Source organism: Myxine glutinosa, chromosome 13 (genome assembly GCF_964187855.1).
Source record: "Myxine glutinosa chromosome 13, kmMyxGlut1.1, whole genome shotgun sequence".
Lineage (NCBI taxonomy): Eukaryota > Metazoa > Chordata > Myxini > Myxiniformes > Myxinidae > Myxine > Myxine glutinosa.
The window spans coordinates 73,494,444-73,512,485 of NC_136273.1; the positions used below are offsets into that span (position 1 = coordinate 73,494,444).

Sequence of the window (18,042 nt, forward strand, 5' to 3'; positions counted from 1 at the left end):
TGATATATTGCACCTACACATTCGGACATCGATGGTAAAACCCAAATAGTGGACTCGTCGGCAGGAAAACCTGAGTTCTGGCAAATTCCACCATAACATTTGATTTCCATGACTTTTTGAGCTCGGCCACAGCAATCCACGTCAACAGGACTTGCATACACATTGCAAGCATTTTTCATGGGTAGGCCAATCCATTAACGTTTGCAGCTAACATGGCACTTTTACAAACGTGCATTTTTATATGCTTGCGAGAAACCCACTTCCCCAACCCTCTCCATACTTTCTGACAACTACAGACTTGGCATTTAATATGGAATATTTTTTTTGTGGGGGTGAACTTACTTTTCAAGTTGACTTAGAACCAAAAGTTCATTGGAATTATGTTTAAATTATTCTAGATTTTGTTAATGTGACCTTTAAAAGAAACAAAAACCACATTTGACATTTCGAAGCAAATAAATTGATCCTTGAAAGTGATGTAAACTGATATCGAACTCAATTCATGGACAGTACCATGTTAAACTTCTGTACATTTTCCAGAAGTATTTCTATATTTTGCACATTAGCCAATTTTTTAGCTGCGTCGCAGACGCTGCTCATAGAGTGCCCTCTGCTGTTGTTGTTGTTCTTCTTCTTGTTCTTCTTCTTCTTGTTGTTCTTGCAGAGAAGACAAAACCTCAAAGCTCCACCCATTCTGGGAACCATAGCTCCACCCATTTTGGGAGAGGCTTCATATAAACAAATATCCACCATTTTATTAACTCGCATAGCTTTGAGGCCTGTTTTGTAGGCCCGTGGTGTCTTCCTCTCTCACACAGTTTTATTTCAAATCAAATTCGATATATCATTTCATTTTTCACAGTCGCTAACATAGTTTTAGACTCGGTTGAAAAAAAACGGGAAGGAAATCCGATGAAAGTTGCCCTTTATAGAACGAAATGAATTCTCAAAGGCCTGTAACTTCAAGTCCATTGAGATATATATTTTTTAAATCGCGGCATGGTCAGTCATACACCGCCCGAAATAACAGACGGGAAAATGCCGAGATATATTAAAAATTCGTCCATTTGATGACAATCGTCACGATGAAATATTTAATTTATACGTCGTCACAATAATGTGGAGAGAGGAGCATAGCTTCGTTCACGTGTCGCCACACACGGGAAATTGCCAAGATATATTTTTTTTAAATCGCGGCATGGTCAGTCATACACCGCCTGAAATAACAGACGGGAAAATGCCGAGATATATTAAAAATTCGTCCATTTGATGACAATCGTCACAATGAAATATTTAATTTATATGTCGTCACAATAATGTGGAGAGAGGAGCATAGCTTCGTTCACGTGTCGCCACACACGGGAAATTGCCGAGATTTGTTTTTTTTTATCGCGGCATGGTCAGTCATACACCGCCTGAAATAACAGACGGGAAAATGCCGAGATATATTAAAAATTCGTCGCCACACACGGGAAATTGCCGAGATATATTTTCACTTTGCACAAAAATAACATCAAGTAATCGAATCAAAAGGAATGTCCTGTGCCTATAACATCGACGTTATAGGCACAGCTGCATCTAGGCATTGTGTAACATCGACGCGGCTTTTGTTTTAATTAAAACTTTTTGTACTTGTTTTTTAACAAAAACAAAAGTTAAATTACGACTGGGATTACGGACAGTAAAATTACAGTTCAGTACGTCGTGCAACCCCCACGAGCATTCAGGAGAGCACGTACGTGTTGAGGAATGCTGTTCACGAGATTTGCCCAGGTTTGGACAGGAATCTCTTGCCATGCAGTGACAATAGTCTGCTGCAATTCACGCACAGAGGCAGGCTGCTGGTCCAAGTTGTCGATTTGACGCGTTAATTCTGCCCACAAGTTCTCTATCGGATTCATATCCAGGGACATGGCAGGCCACTCCATATGCTCTACACCACGGTCAGCAAGAAAGTGTTGGATCACGCGAGCACGATGAGGCCATGCATTGTCATCTTGGAAGACAAAGTTTCCTCGAAAGGCTGCACGAGCAAATGGAAGCAATGTTTCTTCCAGAATGGCCCTGTACTTGAACTGGTTCAGGTTTCCATTCAGAACAACCAGGTCAGTTTTGCCCCCTGCATGAAAAGCAGCCCAAACGGTCACCCCACCACCTCCAGCTTGGACTCTTGGCACTATACAATCTTCGTTGTAGGCTTCATGCACTTGTCTGCGCACTCGGACATGGCCATCTTGACGATATACCAGAAATCAAGACTCATCACTGAAGATCACGTGATTCCAGTGTCCTGGCTGCCATCGACGGTGCTCTCTGGCCCACTGCAATCGGCGCTGGCGGTGTTGTCTTGTCAGGCATGGCTTTCTCAGGGACGCCTGGCACGATAGCCTGCTTGAACCAGTCGTTGGTTGACTAGCCTTCTGGATACAGGCACATTTGTCAGTTGCTGCCACTCAGCCCTAAGCCGATTAGCTGACTTGGTACGGCCATTGCGGACTAACCAGTGCAGCTGGCAATCATCCCTCCTTGTGGTTCTGCGGGGACGTCCTGGCCTCGATATTGGAGTAGGGACACCCCTCTGAGCATTTCGTTTCGGGATCTTTGACACCTGACCTTGAGTGATGCCATACTGCCGAGCAATAGCACGGTTTCATGCCGGAATTTCGTAAAGCCACCACTCCATGACAAACAGCATTGTCGAGTTGACGGACCATCTCCAGAGGAAGCGGCAATAACTTTTGTAGACGTGCAGCAGTTGTTTTCCACTAATACAGAACGCAACAACCCTTATATACCCGATTGTGAAGCCAATCGTCAAATGTACCTGTCCGTACATTTTGTCACGCCACCTGTGATATAATCCTGTTATTGACTTCTTGCTGCGACAGACAATCAGTAACATGGTTCTTTTAACAAAGAAATCACTGAAGCGTAAAAGAAACTCACCAGATTGATATACCGAGTTCAGAAAGTAAACCCAAGTCAAGGAAAAAAAAAATATTCCATATTAAATGCCAAGTCTGTATATCAAAGGAAAAATAAATAAATAACATTACACTTGGTCATGGATACGGCGAGCATAAAAGTTGTACAAATGTGAAATTGTAACTTTTTAAGTCTGTCTACAAGGTCTTAGGCCCGGTTGCATAACATTTTTTATCCTTAAGGAAAGTTTATCTTAAGGTACACAGTGATTCTTTAGCGAAAGATTTCCTTAAGGACTGCTGCATAAACAATCGTTAAGAAATCCTCAAGTAAGGATTTCCTTGAGGTTGAGGAAATCCTTAGGAGCAGCTGCTATGCTAGGCAACCAATCAGATTGGAGATAGGAAGAGGCGTCCAAAAGCAGGAACACGTAGTGAACATGTAATATTAAATGACGCTTGGTATATGTTGCATGGGGAACATGTGCTTCCGCATGAAGGAGGAATAAAATGATTCTTGTGTAAAATTAATTGGATTCTCATTGAGCATTATATTGTGCATGCTTTAATGTGAGCAGTAAATGTTTGGAAACCTCCCGAGAATGGTGAAAGTGTGGAATTATAAAAGTGAAATTCAAGTTTGAAAAACTGAATGAATAAATGAATGAATATGAATGATCGTTTTGAGGCCATTTTCCCCGCTAGAGTGGGGGTTAGCCTTGCGGGCCCCATTACAATCATGGTTCCCTGTTTGAGGCAATGTTTTTATGGCCAGATGCCCTTCCTGACGCCAACCATTGGTCACGCTCTTCGATGCGCAGGGATGCAGTGTAGCTATTCTAAATCGGGGTACACACCATGATCATTCATCCCAGCAAGCTGGTACTCAATTTGCCGACCTCGGAAGGATGACAGACTGAGTCAACCCCCCTGGCGTTAATTCAGCGATCGACCGGGATTCGAACCCAGGATCCTAGGATCCCAAGCCGGCACCCTAACCGCTAAGCCAACACCAGTTTGAAAAACTACAAGTAAAATATTCTGGGCATCATGAAAAAGTGAAAATGTTATCCGAGTTACTGAGTCGCTGCTCAGAGCGTGTTTCACAACGTACAATCATTTTTCAATTGTGGAATATATTGTGGAATATTTTTCAATTTTCAATATATATATATAATTATATATATATACATACATACATACATACATACATACATACATATATATATATATATATATATATATATATATATATATATATATATATATATATATATATATATATATATATATATATTATATATATATATATATATAAGCTTCTGTTGTCGCGCTGCGATAAATAGTCATCGTTGGGTCCAATTTCCATGAAGAGCGCCTTTTGTAAACTCAAAGGTTGGTGTTTGAGGATGGGGGAGTCCTTGAGTTTAAGGAAGGTTTTAAGGAAAGGGAAAAAAAAAAAAAAAAAAAAAAAAAAAAAAAACTTAAGGAATATTCATATATGCAACCATCCGCAAATTAAGGGTGTACTTAATCTTTCCTCAAGGATGCTTTATGCAACCGGGACACAGTCCCTATCTCTCCAGTATGGGATGGCTCTCCAGCATCAAAATATGTCTCACCTGAAACCTGTGGAATTCAGAGCTCTAAACATTATTGCCATTACCGACAATAAGGCCGAAGCACCATATACGTCGATGGCGTACTCGTCACATCAAACAAAGGTGCCCACATCACATTTAGGTGTTACCAACAAAAGGATTCAATTTGTGCATAATTAAAAGGGTGGTTTGCAAAATTGCTGGTGATATCACCCACTCATTCCTTCGCTCCCAGGCAGCCCTGATCCACTCCTCACGCATTATTGGCGTTCCCAAACTGACAGCCACCTGGAAACACGCACAATATGTCCAAAGGTGCATGGTCATGTAGGCAAAGGACAAAAAAAAAAAACCAGAACAAGCTCATAATAAAAAGCGAATATAATACATTGGAATGAAGTTTTAAGAAAAAGTTTTTTTTGCCGAAAAAGTGGTGGCCTGTGACAAGGAACACTCATTTTCATGAACAGCCGTTTCGGTAGACAATCCTGTTTTAACCAATATTATAAACTAGCAGAGGTACCCGGCGTTGCCAGAGGCGGGGGAGGAGGGGAGGGAGGAGGCAGGAGAGGGAGGGGTAAGGAAGGGAGTGAGGGGAATGGAAGGGGGAGGGATGCGAGAGGTGAGGGGAGAGGGAGAGGTAAGATATACTATATATACATCTTTTTGGGGGGGTAGGGGGGGGTGGCTTTGACAGGCCCCTCCGTTTTGGGGGAGGGATGAGAAGGAGAAAAAAAATTACCCGTGCAGAGAGTGCTTTAACCTCAGTGTTGCCCAGGTAAAAAAGAAAATTGTAATACCCTCTGCCACCAACACCAGGTGGCGCTACACAGTACACATTTACATAGAGAATTTACGCCCCTCTCCCAGTCCCCACACCCCCGAATGAGGCTGCAGCCACATAGCCTATGTTACCCCCAAGACAAAGTTGTATTTGTATTTGTACCCCGAGTAAAGTATATGTGTTTATAGCTGGAGTACCCAGAATTGCTCAAGCGAAAAAGTAACATTAACACATTTGAAATGAGGGCAAATATAATGGAAAAGCAATTACATCCAAATCAGAATCCATCACAAATGTCAAATCATCATTTCACCTTTTCGTTGAATATATTCTCGTGAATGTGCCGTTGATCACATTTCTGAGTTAAGTATGATGAAGTTCAGGAAGAAGAAGCCTTACCACCAGATTTGACCGCTTCCGGAATTGTTTTATTAATTGTGCTCAAATGTCTGGTGCTTGTTTTGTGTTATTTCTGCGAATGTATACTTGTAAATAAATGTCATAAATCAAAAAGGCTTAGGCACTATAGAGCAATTTTTTTTTAAATCCAAAAAAACGAACTTTTTTTTTTTTGCCTAAAACACTCCCACACACTCACTGATGAGCCTCTGAAAGTTTGACGAAGATCCGTTCAGCCATCTCAGAGAAAAATGGCGACACACAGACAGACAGACTAACAGCTCTCTTATATAGTAGACATATATACAGTATATATACATATATATACATATATATATATATATATATATATATATATATATATATATATATATATATATATATATATATACTATACCTCACCACCACATAATTAAAAACACCTCACCACCACGTAATTATAAATACCTCACCACCAATTAATTCAAAACACCTCACCACCATGTGATTTAAAAACACCTCACCACCACGTCATTTAAAAACACCTCACCACCACATAATTCAAAATACCTCACCACCACATGATTCAAAACCACCACAACGTTATTAAAAACACTTCACAACCACGGAAACAAAAGTTTGAGGGAGTCGTTAAGTGAGAACACAGACACTGCCCAGATGTGTAGATATATAGATAAATGACTGTACCCGAGTTGCCGTTTTGTCATGGTTTAAACCAATCATAATTCAAACAATTATGAATATATTATGAAAAAAATTATATATATATATATATATTATATATTATGAACAAATGTATTTGTAATATACGTGATATCACATTTTATAAACAATTGAAGTTGAAAAAAAAAAATTCCCAAAAAAATTCCCCCCCAAAAAAAAAAAATGGAAATTTTTTCAAAAAGAATACCCTTAGGACATACCGACGGCAGAGATATGTGCATTCCAGAAGTTTGGTACGATTTCACAAAAGTTTAAGAAAGTAGTTCAGTGACAACACAATCTCTTTCTACCTTTTCTATCCTGCTCACAAACAAACTGCAAACAAACAAACTTTCTATCCTGCTCTATCCTACCTCTCTTCAACCTCTGTTTTCTTTTGTTTTGTTTTTGTTTGTTTTTTCACATGTTCAATGTTTATGTAGGCAGAAGGCGAAGGGTACGGGAGCAGAAACAGCAGAGCATGAAAGTTATAAGGCAGCCAGGAAGGCTGCAAAGAAAGAGGTAACAAAGGCGCAGGAGGCATGTAGGAAAATGTGCGGAGAACGCTTGGATTCGGAAGAGGGTCAGAAAGCAGTATTCAGGATTGCAAAGCAGATAGCGAAAGAGAGGTGTGATGTGATGGGGGTGAGTTGCTTGAAGGATGAAGTGGGACAAATCGTTGTCGACCCAGATGGAATTAAAGGAAGATGGAAAAGATATATGGAAATGCTGTTGAATACAGAGAATGAATGGGATGGCAACATAGAGAGTAACCCAGTTTTAGGACTGGCAGAGAAGATAACTGAGAAGGAAGTTGAGGAAGCGATAAAAGCAATGAAGGGTAGAAAAGCGGGAGGGCCGACGGGAGTTGTGGGAGATATGTTGAAGGCAGCAGGAAGTTGGGGTGTGAAGAGAATGACAGAGATCTGTAATCTGGTGGTGAAAGAAGGCCGCATTCCAGTGGATTGGGAACTGAGTACCCTCGTCCCTCTATACAAGGGGAAAGGTGACCCTCTGGAGTGTGGCTCGTACCGAGCGATAAAGTTATTGGAGCATGGAATGAAGGTATTGGAAAGGGTGTTGGAGAGGAGGATAAGGAAGAAAGTGAAGATCGACGAAATGCAGTTTGGATTCATGCCAGGAAGAGGAACGACAGACGCGCTTTTCATTGTGAGGCAGTTGCAGGAGAAGTACATGGAGAAGAGGAAGAAGTTGTTTCTTGGGTTTGTTGATCTGGAGAAAGCATTCGATAGGGTACCACGCAAAGTATTGACATGGGCATTGAGGAAGTTAGGAGTGGAGGAATGGTTGATCAGAGTAGTGATGGCAATGTACAAAAGAGCGCGCACAGCTGTAAGGACGAAGGACGGGAACAGTGGTGAGTTTGAGGTGAAGGTGGGAGTGCATCAGGGGTCGGTACTAAGTCCACTACTATTTGTAGCTGTGATGGAGGTGCTGGCTCAGAACGTAAAGGAGGGTTTACCGTGGGAGTTGTTGTATGCAGATGATCTGGTGTTGATTGCGGAAAGTATAGATGGACTGAAGGAAAAGATGAACACGTGGAAGGAATGTATGGAGACAAAAGGTCTGAAGGTGAATATCGGAAAGACGAAGGTGATGGCAAGTGGTAAAGCATGTGGTGAGGTGGAAAGAACTGGGAAGTGGCCCTGTGCTGTGTGTAGGAAGGGTGTCGGAGTGAACTCCATTCAATGTACAATGTGCGCTGAGTGGGTTCATCAAAAATGTAGTGGTCTGAGAGGGTCATTAACCAGTGTGGCAGCTACATTCAAATGTAAGGTGTGCACAGAGAGAGCTGCAGATAGAGGAAATATTGAGTTGGATCTTGGAGACGGCGTGAAGCTGGAAGGTGTGAAAACATTTTGCTACCTCGGAGACATGCTGAATGGAGAAGGTGGATCAGACTCGGCAACGGTTGCTCGAGTTAGATGTGCATGGAAGAAGTTTCGGGAACTGAGTGGCGTGCTGATGATGGGGGGAGTGTCGTTGAAGCTGAAGGGAAAGGTGTATGCTGCATGTGTGAGAAGTGTTATGATTTATGGGAGTGAGACATGGGTAATGAACGTAGAGCAGCAACGAAGGTTGGAAAGGGTGGAAATGCGAATGGTTCGACGGATGTGCGGAGTATCGTTGAGAGAGAGGAAGACAAATGATGAATTGCGAAAGATGATGGGAATAGAGCCTGTGATTGATGCTGTGAAGAGGAACAGGTTGAGATGGTTTGGTCATGTGTTGAGGAAGGATGAAAGTGACTGGTTGACAAGAGTGATGGAAATGAATGTAGAAGGAAGCAGAGGATGGGGAAGACCGAGAAAGACTTGGCTAAAGATGGTGGAAGAAGAAATGCAGGCAAGGGGGTTAACAAGGAGAGATGCAGAAAATAGGGCAAAATGGAGAAGATTGTCATGGGGACCGCAAGGCTAACCCCCGCTCTAGCAGGGAAAATGGCCTTTAAAATGCATGTTGTTGTTTGTTGTTTCACAAACAGACAGGAACAGGGGTGAAAACACAACCTCTGTCCACCTTCAGTGGTCCAACTCATGTTATAAAAGATCCTTTTTACGATGGACAGATGTTATGTTTTCACACCTGTTTGTATGTCTGCCTGTCTGTCTCTGTCTGCGAGAGACAAAACGTAAACAGTTCATTCAGCCTGGCAGAGCCATGCGCTCTATCGAGTGCCATTATAGTTTTGAGCGTGTTCCACTTCATTTTCCTTCCTCATTGAGATTCACAGATAGACGTGCAATATGTTTATCAAGCACAACATGCTGTCTTTTTACAAAACCAGTCAGCAAAGAATAAGGTAGGCACACCTAGTTATGGATAAATGGAGTAAAACTACTTCTGGCCAATAGGGAATATCAGATAAAACTGCATGAGGTGAGATTTAATTTAAGTTTTAATTATTTTTGCGACATCACAGAGAAAGGTCATGCATTTTGAATGGTTGGTGTCACCCTTTTTTATTATTCTATTTTGGAGAGAGGCTAGAGGAGGTGCGGAGGTTGGCATGAACAAACCTTCGAATATGACAAGTCTATAGAGCATATCTATTTGGTATATAAACGTTAAACTTTTCTATCGACAACATATGCATTTCAAAATAGTTTTTACTTACTGCCCCTCAACTCATCTGGTCACGCTCCCTGTGCTCTCTCTCACCCTCCTGAGCTCCTCATCCGGGACACAAGTGTTCTTCCAATAACCACATCCTGGTTAAACTGCCAAACTTAAAATTAAAATCTAGACTCATGGTGCACTTCAACTTCTTTTATGAATCCATTCTCCCATACATGGAATGGCATTCCTGACACTGTTCATTCCCACTCTTTCATCCAGGGCTTCAAGCAGGCAGTGCACCCCATTTCTATCCATGACCTTTTCTAACACCATTAACATAAACCAAGCCTCTCACTTGCTGGTAACTGTGTCTCTATATCCCTCTACATCCCTCTACATCTCTCTGCCATTTATGCATGCCATTGTGTCCAACTGCGGCCCGCACAGTCAGTTCATTGCTCTTTTATTCCCTGTCAACACGCTCTTCCACAGGCCTTGATCGATTTTCTGAAGAAAAAAAATCCCCACAGTCACAGCTTTTATATATTCTTGCTTAAAACAAGCGAATTATGGAATCAGAGCTGTACAGAAGAATGAATCGGCATCATAGCACATTGCACTTTTGCTTGACCAATGCTTCGTTAACTTACTTTGATTCAAGCTGGCACGATAAGCCATCAACCAACAACATGCAATATTCAGCAATCAGAAAACAATATTTCACCAAGGAAGGCAAGGACAAGATAATTTTAAAATTGCTGTGAATGGTTCAATAAAGCAGTGAAGCCAGGACTGCTCCTCAAGGTTTACAACTTACCTTGTACTTGCCTCCTTCCGTTCCTTTGGCAACAAGGTGGGTTACTTTCGCGGTGAAGTCTTTGCGGATGCTCCCACCCATATGATGCACCAACGTGATTAAGAGAACCTTTGAGATGATCAAAAAATATATTTATATTAAATAAGATGGTCAAGGTCAATAGACAATAGAACTCTCAACCTAAGGAGTCCAAAAGGCACAATACACCAAAAGCAAACATGACATCAACACCAAGTAATAGCTGAATTTGGCCGTCGTTTAACACTTGATTACAGGCAACATGTGCTGTACCCACGCAAACAAATAGCAGCATATACCTTAGCTGGTATGGGCAACGTTCATCTCATATCGACGCTACTTTACTAGTAAAGCAAATTCGTTTGCAAACGCAGAGCGACGTCACCACTGGTACCAGTGAAAATCACGTTCAGCTATTTTGCCATTAGTTGCACTACTGGCAAAATTTACTCTGCTTGCCTCTCCTCGACCACCTTCGATGCATAAGCAAATCAGGTTGTAATATCTCGGTTCTGCCGAAGCCCGCTTGCATGTGTTTCTAAGCTGCATCATTGGTGGAAAAGCATAAGCCAAAACACCGAATTGCACAAGAAACACCAATCCTGGCCACCATTTGCTGGTCATGACGACGATCTGCATCAACTTGTGAAATCGCTTTACCAGTAGGACAATGCTATCGTAAATGTTACTGGTACTGTGTCAGGTATAAACTTCATAATAAAAACAGGCTCATTTGATTGGCCAACAAAGGTCTGACCAAGCAGTTAGTATTCGTTAAAGCAGATGGACACAGGATATCATTATTGACCTTCAGGAAGAATGTGCTTGAAGACTCACCAGCTCTTCCTTGCTCCGAAAGCCAGTAAAACAAAGTACCACACCAAACATGGCAGTACAGTAAAGGGGGCGTGAGGTGAAAGGCAGAGGCTGTTCGGAGAAAGACAGGGAGATCAACATGATAGATCCATGGAAGAAAGGCACAATTTCAGATACAGTCGGACGCCGACATCCGCGGTCCCAAAATTTGCGAGTTCCGCATATTTGCGGTTGACAAATTGCGACCTGCTTCTACCTACATTCGTGGCCATGTGTCCCAAGTAGTCGCGTTTTTTGCGGGGGGGGGGGGGGGGCGGGGAAAATCCACGAGCAGCGAGCATCACAGTTCGAAAACATATCTGTCACTATCTACGCACAAAGCAATTAGACATACGCAAAAAACACGTCTTCCACAAGCTGCGAGCATGATCTACTTTCTACATCCACAGCCATGTGCTTCGCGTTTTCATGGCTTTTCATGGCCACACAAAAATATTTTAGCCATGCTATAAGCAAGCTTCGCAGGATATCCCATCATTCACACTGTGAACATTGCTTCACGAGACATCCCACCATTCAAACGGTGAACAGCATCACAGGATATCCCACCATTCACACTGTGAATACCTTTGCAAGATATCTCGACATTCACACTGTGAACATTGCTTAACAGGATATTCCACCATTAACAGTGAGCTTTGCTTCACTAGATATCCCAACAGCTACTTAACATGTTATCCCCTGTGAGTTACAGTGCAGAATGAAAACACTACACTGCATCTATTAATGCAATTAGCTGTCTCTCTTTTCCCCATTGAAACAATGCCCCGACGTTTGCAGACTTGCCTCGACATTCGTGGGATTTTCTGCGAATCAGGAACCGCTGGGAACCTATCCCCCCTTTTACCATTGAAACCATGCCCCCACATTCATGGCATTTTCCAGGAATGTATCCCCCGCAAATGTCGGGTCCGACTGTACAATGAACAAAAGCAATGGGGTCAAACATTAGAGGTACTGAATGCTAGTAGGAACCGATAAGACATTTGTGTTAACCAAGCACCTCTGGTTGCCAAGGCCAACGATGCAAATGACAAATTAGCAAACACCAGCAGAAAGGTGAGAAAAATAAAGAGAGAGAGAAAGAGAAAGAGAAAGGAGAAAGGAGAAAGAGAAGGAGAAAGAAGAAAGGAGAAAGAGAAGGGCGACCTGCTGAAGCCGAGCGCATTGAGAGACAATTGGAGGTCCCAGGATGCGGCAGTGTCTTTGTACCAATTGCTCATAAGACTCGCCCTCAAACTCTTTGACAATGAAAATGGTCTCATCCAAAGATGCTTCATCTTCACATTGTTTCAGGAATTCCACACCAGTTGAGAAATGCAGCACAGGAAGGTCCAGCAGCTGGCGAAGAGGTGTGGGATACTATTATGCATGCATGTATGTATTATGTATGTATGTATGTATGTATGCATGTATGTATAACAATTCACACGCACAACATGTTTTAAACCCAAATACAGTTGAATAAAATCACGTTGGGAAAACAAAAATCTAAATTTTGAGTACACCACTTTGCCAAAAAACACCTTTCTTTTCTTTTCTTTAACAAAGGACAGCATTTTAATTGGATCGTTATATCTACTATGTCATCATGGTGTTCAAATGTCCTTACAATGATGGTGCATGAGATATCATGGATTTTAACTTCAAAGGTTACTCCAGCGTTAAGCTTCTTCTTCTTCTTCTTATCTAAGATTGCAAATGTTTTTGTGACTTTTTCTTTTCTATGTAAATGTTGTACAGTGAAGATTTGTTTGTATGTAAATGTTACAAGCTTCATAAAGCAACCAAGAGAAAGAGCTGATACTCTAGGGCCCCCCACTTTTTGGGTAGTGTGAGGAATAGATCTGTGTAATATGAAAGCTAACTCTTGAACGTTTTATTGAAATATCGCGTACACAAACCAACTTACCGAGATGGTTGCCATAGCAATCTTTGTATAAATGTCTCCCAAATATTGCAACAAATTGACTTGTGTTTCAATACCACTAGTGCGTGCCCGTACGTGCGGGGAGGTAAGTACGTGGACATACGTACGTTGACGTACGTACCAAAAATAAGGCCTCACTGTCCGGAAGTTCGCATATCGCAGTTACGATTAATCGCAAATTAGTTTTAATGGCCAATTATTCAATTTATCAAACCGCGAGGCAGAAACAACAAACACACGTGGGTCCTTCGCTGTAGCTTGACCGTACGTGCAAAGAAAAATCAAAACTTTCATCGTTCCTTCGGTCTTCGCTCTCATCCTTCGCCGTTCCTTCGCTCTCGTCCTTCGCTGTTCCTTCGTTCACGTACAAAACGTATGTGTTTGCTAAATAAATGGCCATAACTTGGTAACATAGACACACAGAGACTTCGCTCTTTCACGAGCCTCGATCTTGTATACAAAAAAAACCAAAAAAAAAACCACTTGTCCGATTAATAGCAAACCTTGAAAAGGCACATCCTCAGGTCCCCAGCAATATACCTGGCAAGTTTCACTTAGATCGGACCAGTGGTTGTCGAGAAACAGCGGTCACAGACATACACACAGACAGACACATAGACACACAGAGATTGCTTGCATTATAGAGAGATGGTTACTCTGACGTAATTTTCACCCACATCAGCAAGCAAGAACAAAACCTAAAACCTTCAAAGGTAAAAATCAACAAATTTTAAAAATGCAAAACAGCAAACTACTCTCAATATTGCCAGCTTGCAAAGACATACGTGCAAGGAGTTGGCAAGTTGGTCGTCTTCTGCGGCTACCCCGACCAATACCAGCTGGTGGTCAGCTTGAGTCACACCATCTGCACAAACACGTACATTGTTACACAAATGGGCATTCTCTGAACACAAGGCGAAAGTTGCAATATCAAATCGGGAAGGTAATTGTCAAGAGTCATCATGAGTGCAAAACATAACTAGAACGGCACTCGATAGAGAGCATACCTCCAGCAAGTTGAACAGTTTAGGTATTGTATCCAACCAAAATCTAAAGCGTCTTGTTCTTGTCGCCCAATCAACACACACACCTAGTTTTATCACAAGTCATCCACAACCTTTTGAAATATCATGCTAGATATAGTTTTTGGCCCTATCACTCAAAGGTGAAGAATCACTTTTTAAAAATTTTTAAATGTCATATCCTGATTCATCTTTGGATCTTTGCCAAAATCGAATCAATTTGTCCTCGTCACACACCCCACCGATCTGGAATAAGAAGATGATTTGTGAAAGAGTTTCAGCGAGTGCTGCATTGAGCACGAAGGTGGTCACCCATGTCCGGAATGTCCACATGCAAAGGATGGAGAAGACTCTCAGCATATGGATCGAGGACAACACGCAGACGAGGGATTTCATGGTGAAACCCATGATGCTGAACCGTTCCCTAAACCCGCTCACCAAGGACGAGTTGGAGGCCATTCCAAAGGTTTCCAAGGAGGAGGAGGCGGGCAGTGATGAGGAAGAGGTGCCGAGGTCCAATCTCACAGTCCAGTTCCTGGGTGAGGTGCTGCAGGACATGCGGGTGATTGCAGACAGGGTGTATGATGCTGATCCAGTCGTGGCACGGTACCACAAGTTCAAGAGGGGCTTGGATGATGTGCTGCTCCCTTACAAAGAGCTACATCAAAATGTTGGGCAATCTGCCAGGCAGATCCCCATTAAACATTTCTTCAGCCCTGCTCCCTCCACCTCAAGACCATTGGCACCTTCTCCTGCCTGTCCTGCCACCCTCACCAACATCCTCACCAGCATTCTCACCAGCGTCCTCACCTTCTCCTATCTCTCCTGCCTCTCCCTTAGTGCACGATTTTGCTGCACCATCATTTGAGTCGCCCTCAAAGTTCGAGGAATTCATGGGATTTTAATTCATCACCATCATCATCACCATCATCATCATCATCACCATTTGAAAGTTGCGTGTGTTTGCAAAATAATTTTTTTAAACGGTACATGATGGTGTTGTGTTTTTTTAGTTTCATGGTGCGGTATGGTTAAGCTGGTTAAGCACTTTTAATAAACTGTAAGCGCATTCCTTCAATAAATTGTACTTATATATGGTATTTACGGGAACCCATCGTAAACGGGCACTTGAGCTAATAATTATAATACTCCTAATACAAAGTACTGGGATGTTTGCCTCTTCCTCTTCCCAAAAAATGGGTTATACAGGTGGTACCCTATCCAGGGTGGATTGGTCCCTATCCAGGATGGACTGTTCTATAAAATTGAGAAATAAATTCTGTTCCTGGTATTGACAACAGTACAATCCCATGGAGATGTAGAGGGCTGCAGCTCTACTAAGATCATGCCTAATAGGGGGAGCCTATGCAACTCTTTAGCCAGAAGAGCCTTTTAAAATATATACATACAGTACGTATCACAAATTTTTCAGATTGGTCTGTTTTGTGTCCTCATTTGAATCCATAGCTGATGATGTGGGAATTCCAGTTTCAAACCCTATATACACCGTTGTTTGTTCATGTAAATCTCCTCAAACATATGTGCAAACTTGAACTTGAACAGTACAACTGAAGCGAAGTCGATGGCACGTTATCGCAAAACCCCATGCTTCCCACCTAAAGGAAAGTTGAAAGATGGCAAAAGATTCCACCAGGAATGCAATTTTGAGTTTTAAAAATCCTTCTGTTTTGACCCCTGTGACCCCAAGTCCTCACCACATGGGGCATGAACTATGGGTCAAACCGAAAGAATCATTATATTTCATGAGTCCCCCCAATGTTGATTGCATATACAAAGTTATATTCAAAAATATTTCAAAAAGTGCCCGTAATTGCATTTTCTGGTATTTGACATTTTGACTCTGCCACAAGAGGGGCGGGGCCAAAATGATACTGCGTTTTTTTTTTTTTGTATACTGAATCGAGGCTCGTGAAAGAGCTAACATTTATTTCACAAACAAATCAACCAGACAAAGAAAATATATAAAAAGAGGGAGCGGAAGACAAGATGGGGAGAGAAGGGGAAGCACACAAACACAACATTTGAGAGCAGGGAGAAGTGTGGGAGGGAGAGGGCTTGGGGGGAGGAGGCGTGGGAAGGGGGGGGGGCAGAGGTATAAAACACAAGGACACCAAGGACTTCCAGGACAGAAGTTGGTATTTCAAAAAAAAAAAAAAAAGTGTAGGATTTTGGGTGAAATTAGCGGGGGTAGAAAAGATCAAGGTTTTGGATGGGGGAAGATAAGAGATGGTGGTGAACAGCTGTTTTAAAGACCTGGAGGGTGGAGTGGGATTGAAGAGAGTGAGGGAGTTTGTTCCAGAGGCGGGAGGAAAGAGGAATGAAGGAGTGAAGGTGAGCAGAGTCTTGATTTTGGCAGTTTCACCAAAGAGGGTTGCAGGCAGATCTTGTGCGACCTGTAGGAATATTTGGGGGACAGAGTCCAGAGAGAGCTGGGGGGGCAAGGCCAGAGAGGAGTCGGTAGAAGACGGAAAGACCACCAACCTGCCTGTGGTGAGTGAGTGAAAGGCCCTCGGAGTTATCTTCATCGCGGGAGATTCCAATGATTCTGAAAATTTGCTGGTTTGCACCTTCTTGCCACGTGTTGGTCATAGCAGGCAAGTTTGGTGAATTTCTGCACAACCATTTAGATTTTAGAAGGTGATAGCGTGACAGACAGACATAGACAAACAGAGCCAATTACAGTACGCCCTCCCTCCCCCTTCCCCCAGATTTGAAATAGCGTGGGGAGACTAACACCTATTAATGCCCTTGCCATGGTATAGGCAGCAGCAGAGGAACAACCACCACATCATTAGCCTGTCACATGACTATCAATGCCTCGAATCATCCACTTCACGAGTTGCCTTCAGGGCTGAAAATGTAAGGAAATAAAAGTGATCGTTTAGCATTCAAAAAAAAAGCTAAAACAATTCTCAAAACATATAGACACAATTGTCCTGGATACCAATCTTGCACAACAATGAATTTCAGCAGAGGAATGCCTTGGAATGGCACAATAACAACAATCACCTTGGGATTCACGTGTGTCTACATTGCACATGGATAAACGTATACAACGTGGACATAGGACAAGGCGGTGCAATGTGATAAACATGATAAACAACAGGGCGGTGCAACAGTATGGCATTTACCTTTGAACTGTCTATTTTGGTTTAAACTCCCGACAACTATAAACCGTCGGATAGGTGATTCACAGGCAGGTCATTGCATCACAAAGTGCACCGTCCCTTGGATGGATGTTTGTGTCCCATCTGCTGCACAGCTTGCTGTCTCAGATTGTGGTTTATGTGCAGGTTGAAGCCCCTTAGACATGATAAACAAATTCACATGCCCACGTGCACGCACGGCACCTGTGCACAGCCGTCTTCGGCAAAGAACAAACAAAGTTTCACATTGTCTCTGGAACTGTAAAGGGGAATTTTCATAGCATAAGAGAAAGAAAAAAAGTTGGGGGTGGGAGGGGGGAAGAAAAAGAGGGAAAGGATGGAGGGGAGGGGGGAGGGGGGAGGGGGGAGGGGGGAGGAGGGAGGGGGGAGGAGGGAGGGAAGGGGGAGGGGAGGGGAGGGGGGGGGAGGGGGAGGGGGAGGGGGAGGGGGAGGGGGAGGGGGAGGGGGGAGGGGGAGGGGGGAGGGGGAGGGGGAGGGGGAGGGGAAGGGGGAGGAGGAGGGGGAGGGGGAGAGAGTTTAAGAAGTGGAAGAAGAAAGAGAAGCAAGGGCAATGGGGAGGAATAAGAGGTTGGGAGACATATCTAGAGAATCAAGGGATAAGACAGAAACAATTCCATTAATAAATGATTTACATGGTAAAGGAATCAGAGAATCAAAATTACTTTTTCTATGCGTTGATATAAATTACCCTTAAGTTTTG

At 42.7% G+C, this 18,042-nt stretch overlaps 1 protein-coding gene across 4 annotated transcripts in view; it reads right to left on the reverse strand.

Annotated features, from left to right (window-relative positions):
- ECT2 (epithelial cell transforming 2) overlaps positions 1-18,042 on the reverse strand; it is a 151,486-nt gene that overhangs the window by 126,380 nt on the left and 7,064 nt on the right. For all 4 annotated transcript variants that reach the window (XM_078767642.1, XM_078767640.1, XM_078767641.1 and 1 more), the window contains exons 2-6: positions 13,918-13,997; positions 12,352-12,543; positions 11,164-11,253; positions 10,309-10,416; positions 4,743-4,813 (exon numbers count right to left, since the gene is read on the reverse strand). In XM_078767642.1, coding sequence (XP_078623768.1) covers positions 4,743-4,813; positions 10,309-10,416; positions 11,164-11,253; positions 12,352-12,543; positions 13,918-13,997 — 541 coding nt within the window. The remainder of the gene's footprint in view (positions 1-4,742; positions 4,814-10,308; positions 10,417-11,163; positions 11,254-12,351; positions 12,544-13,917; positions 13,998-18,042) is intronic.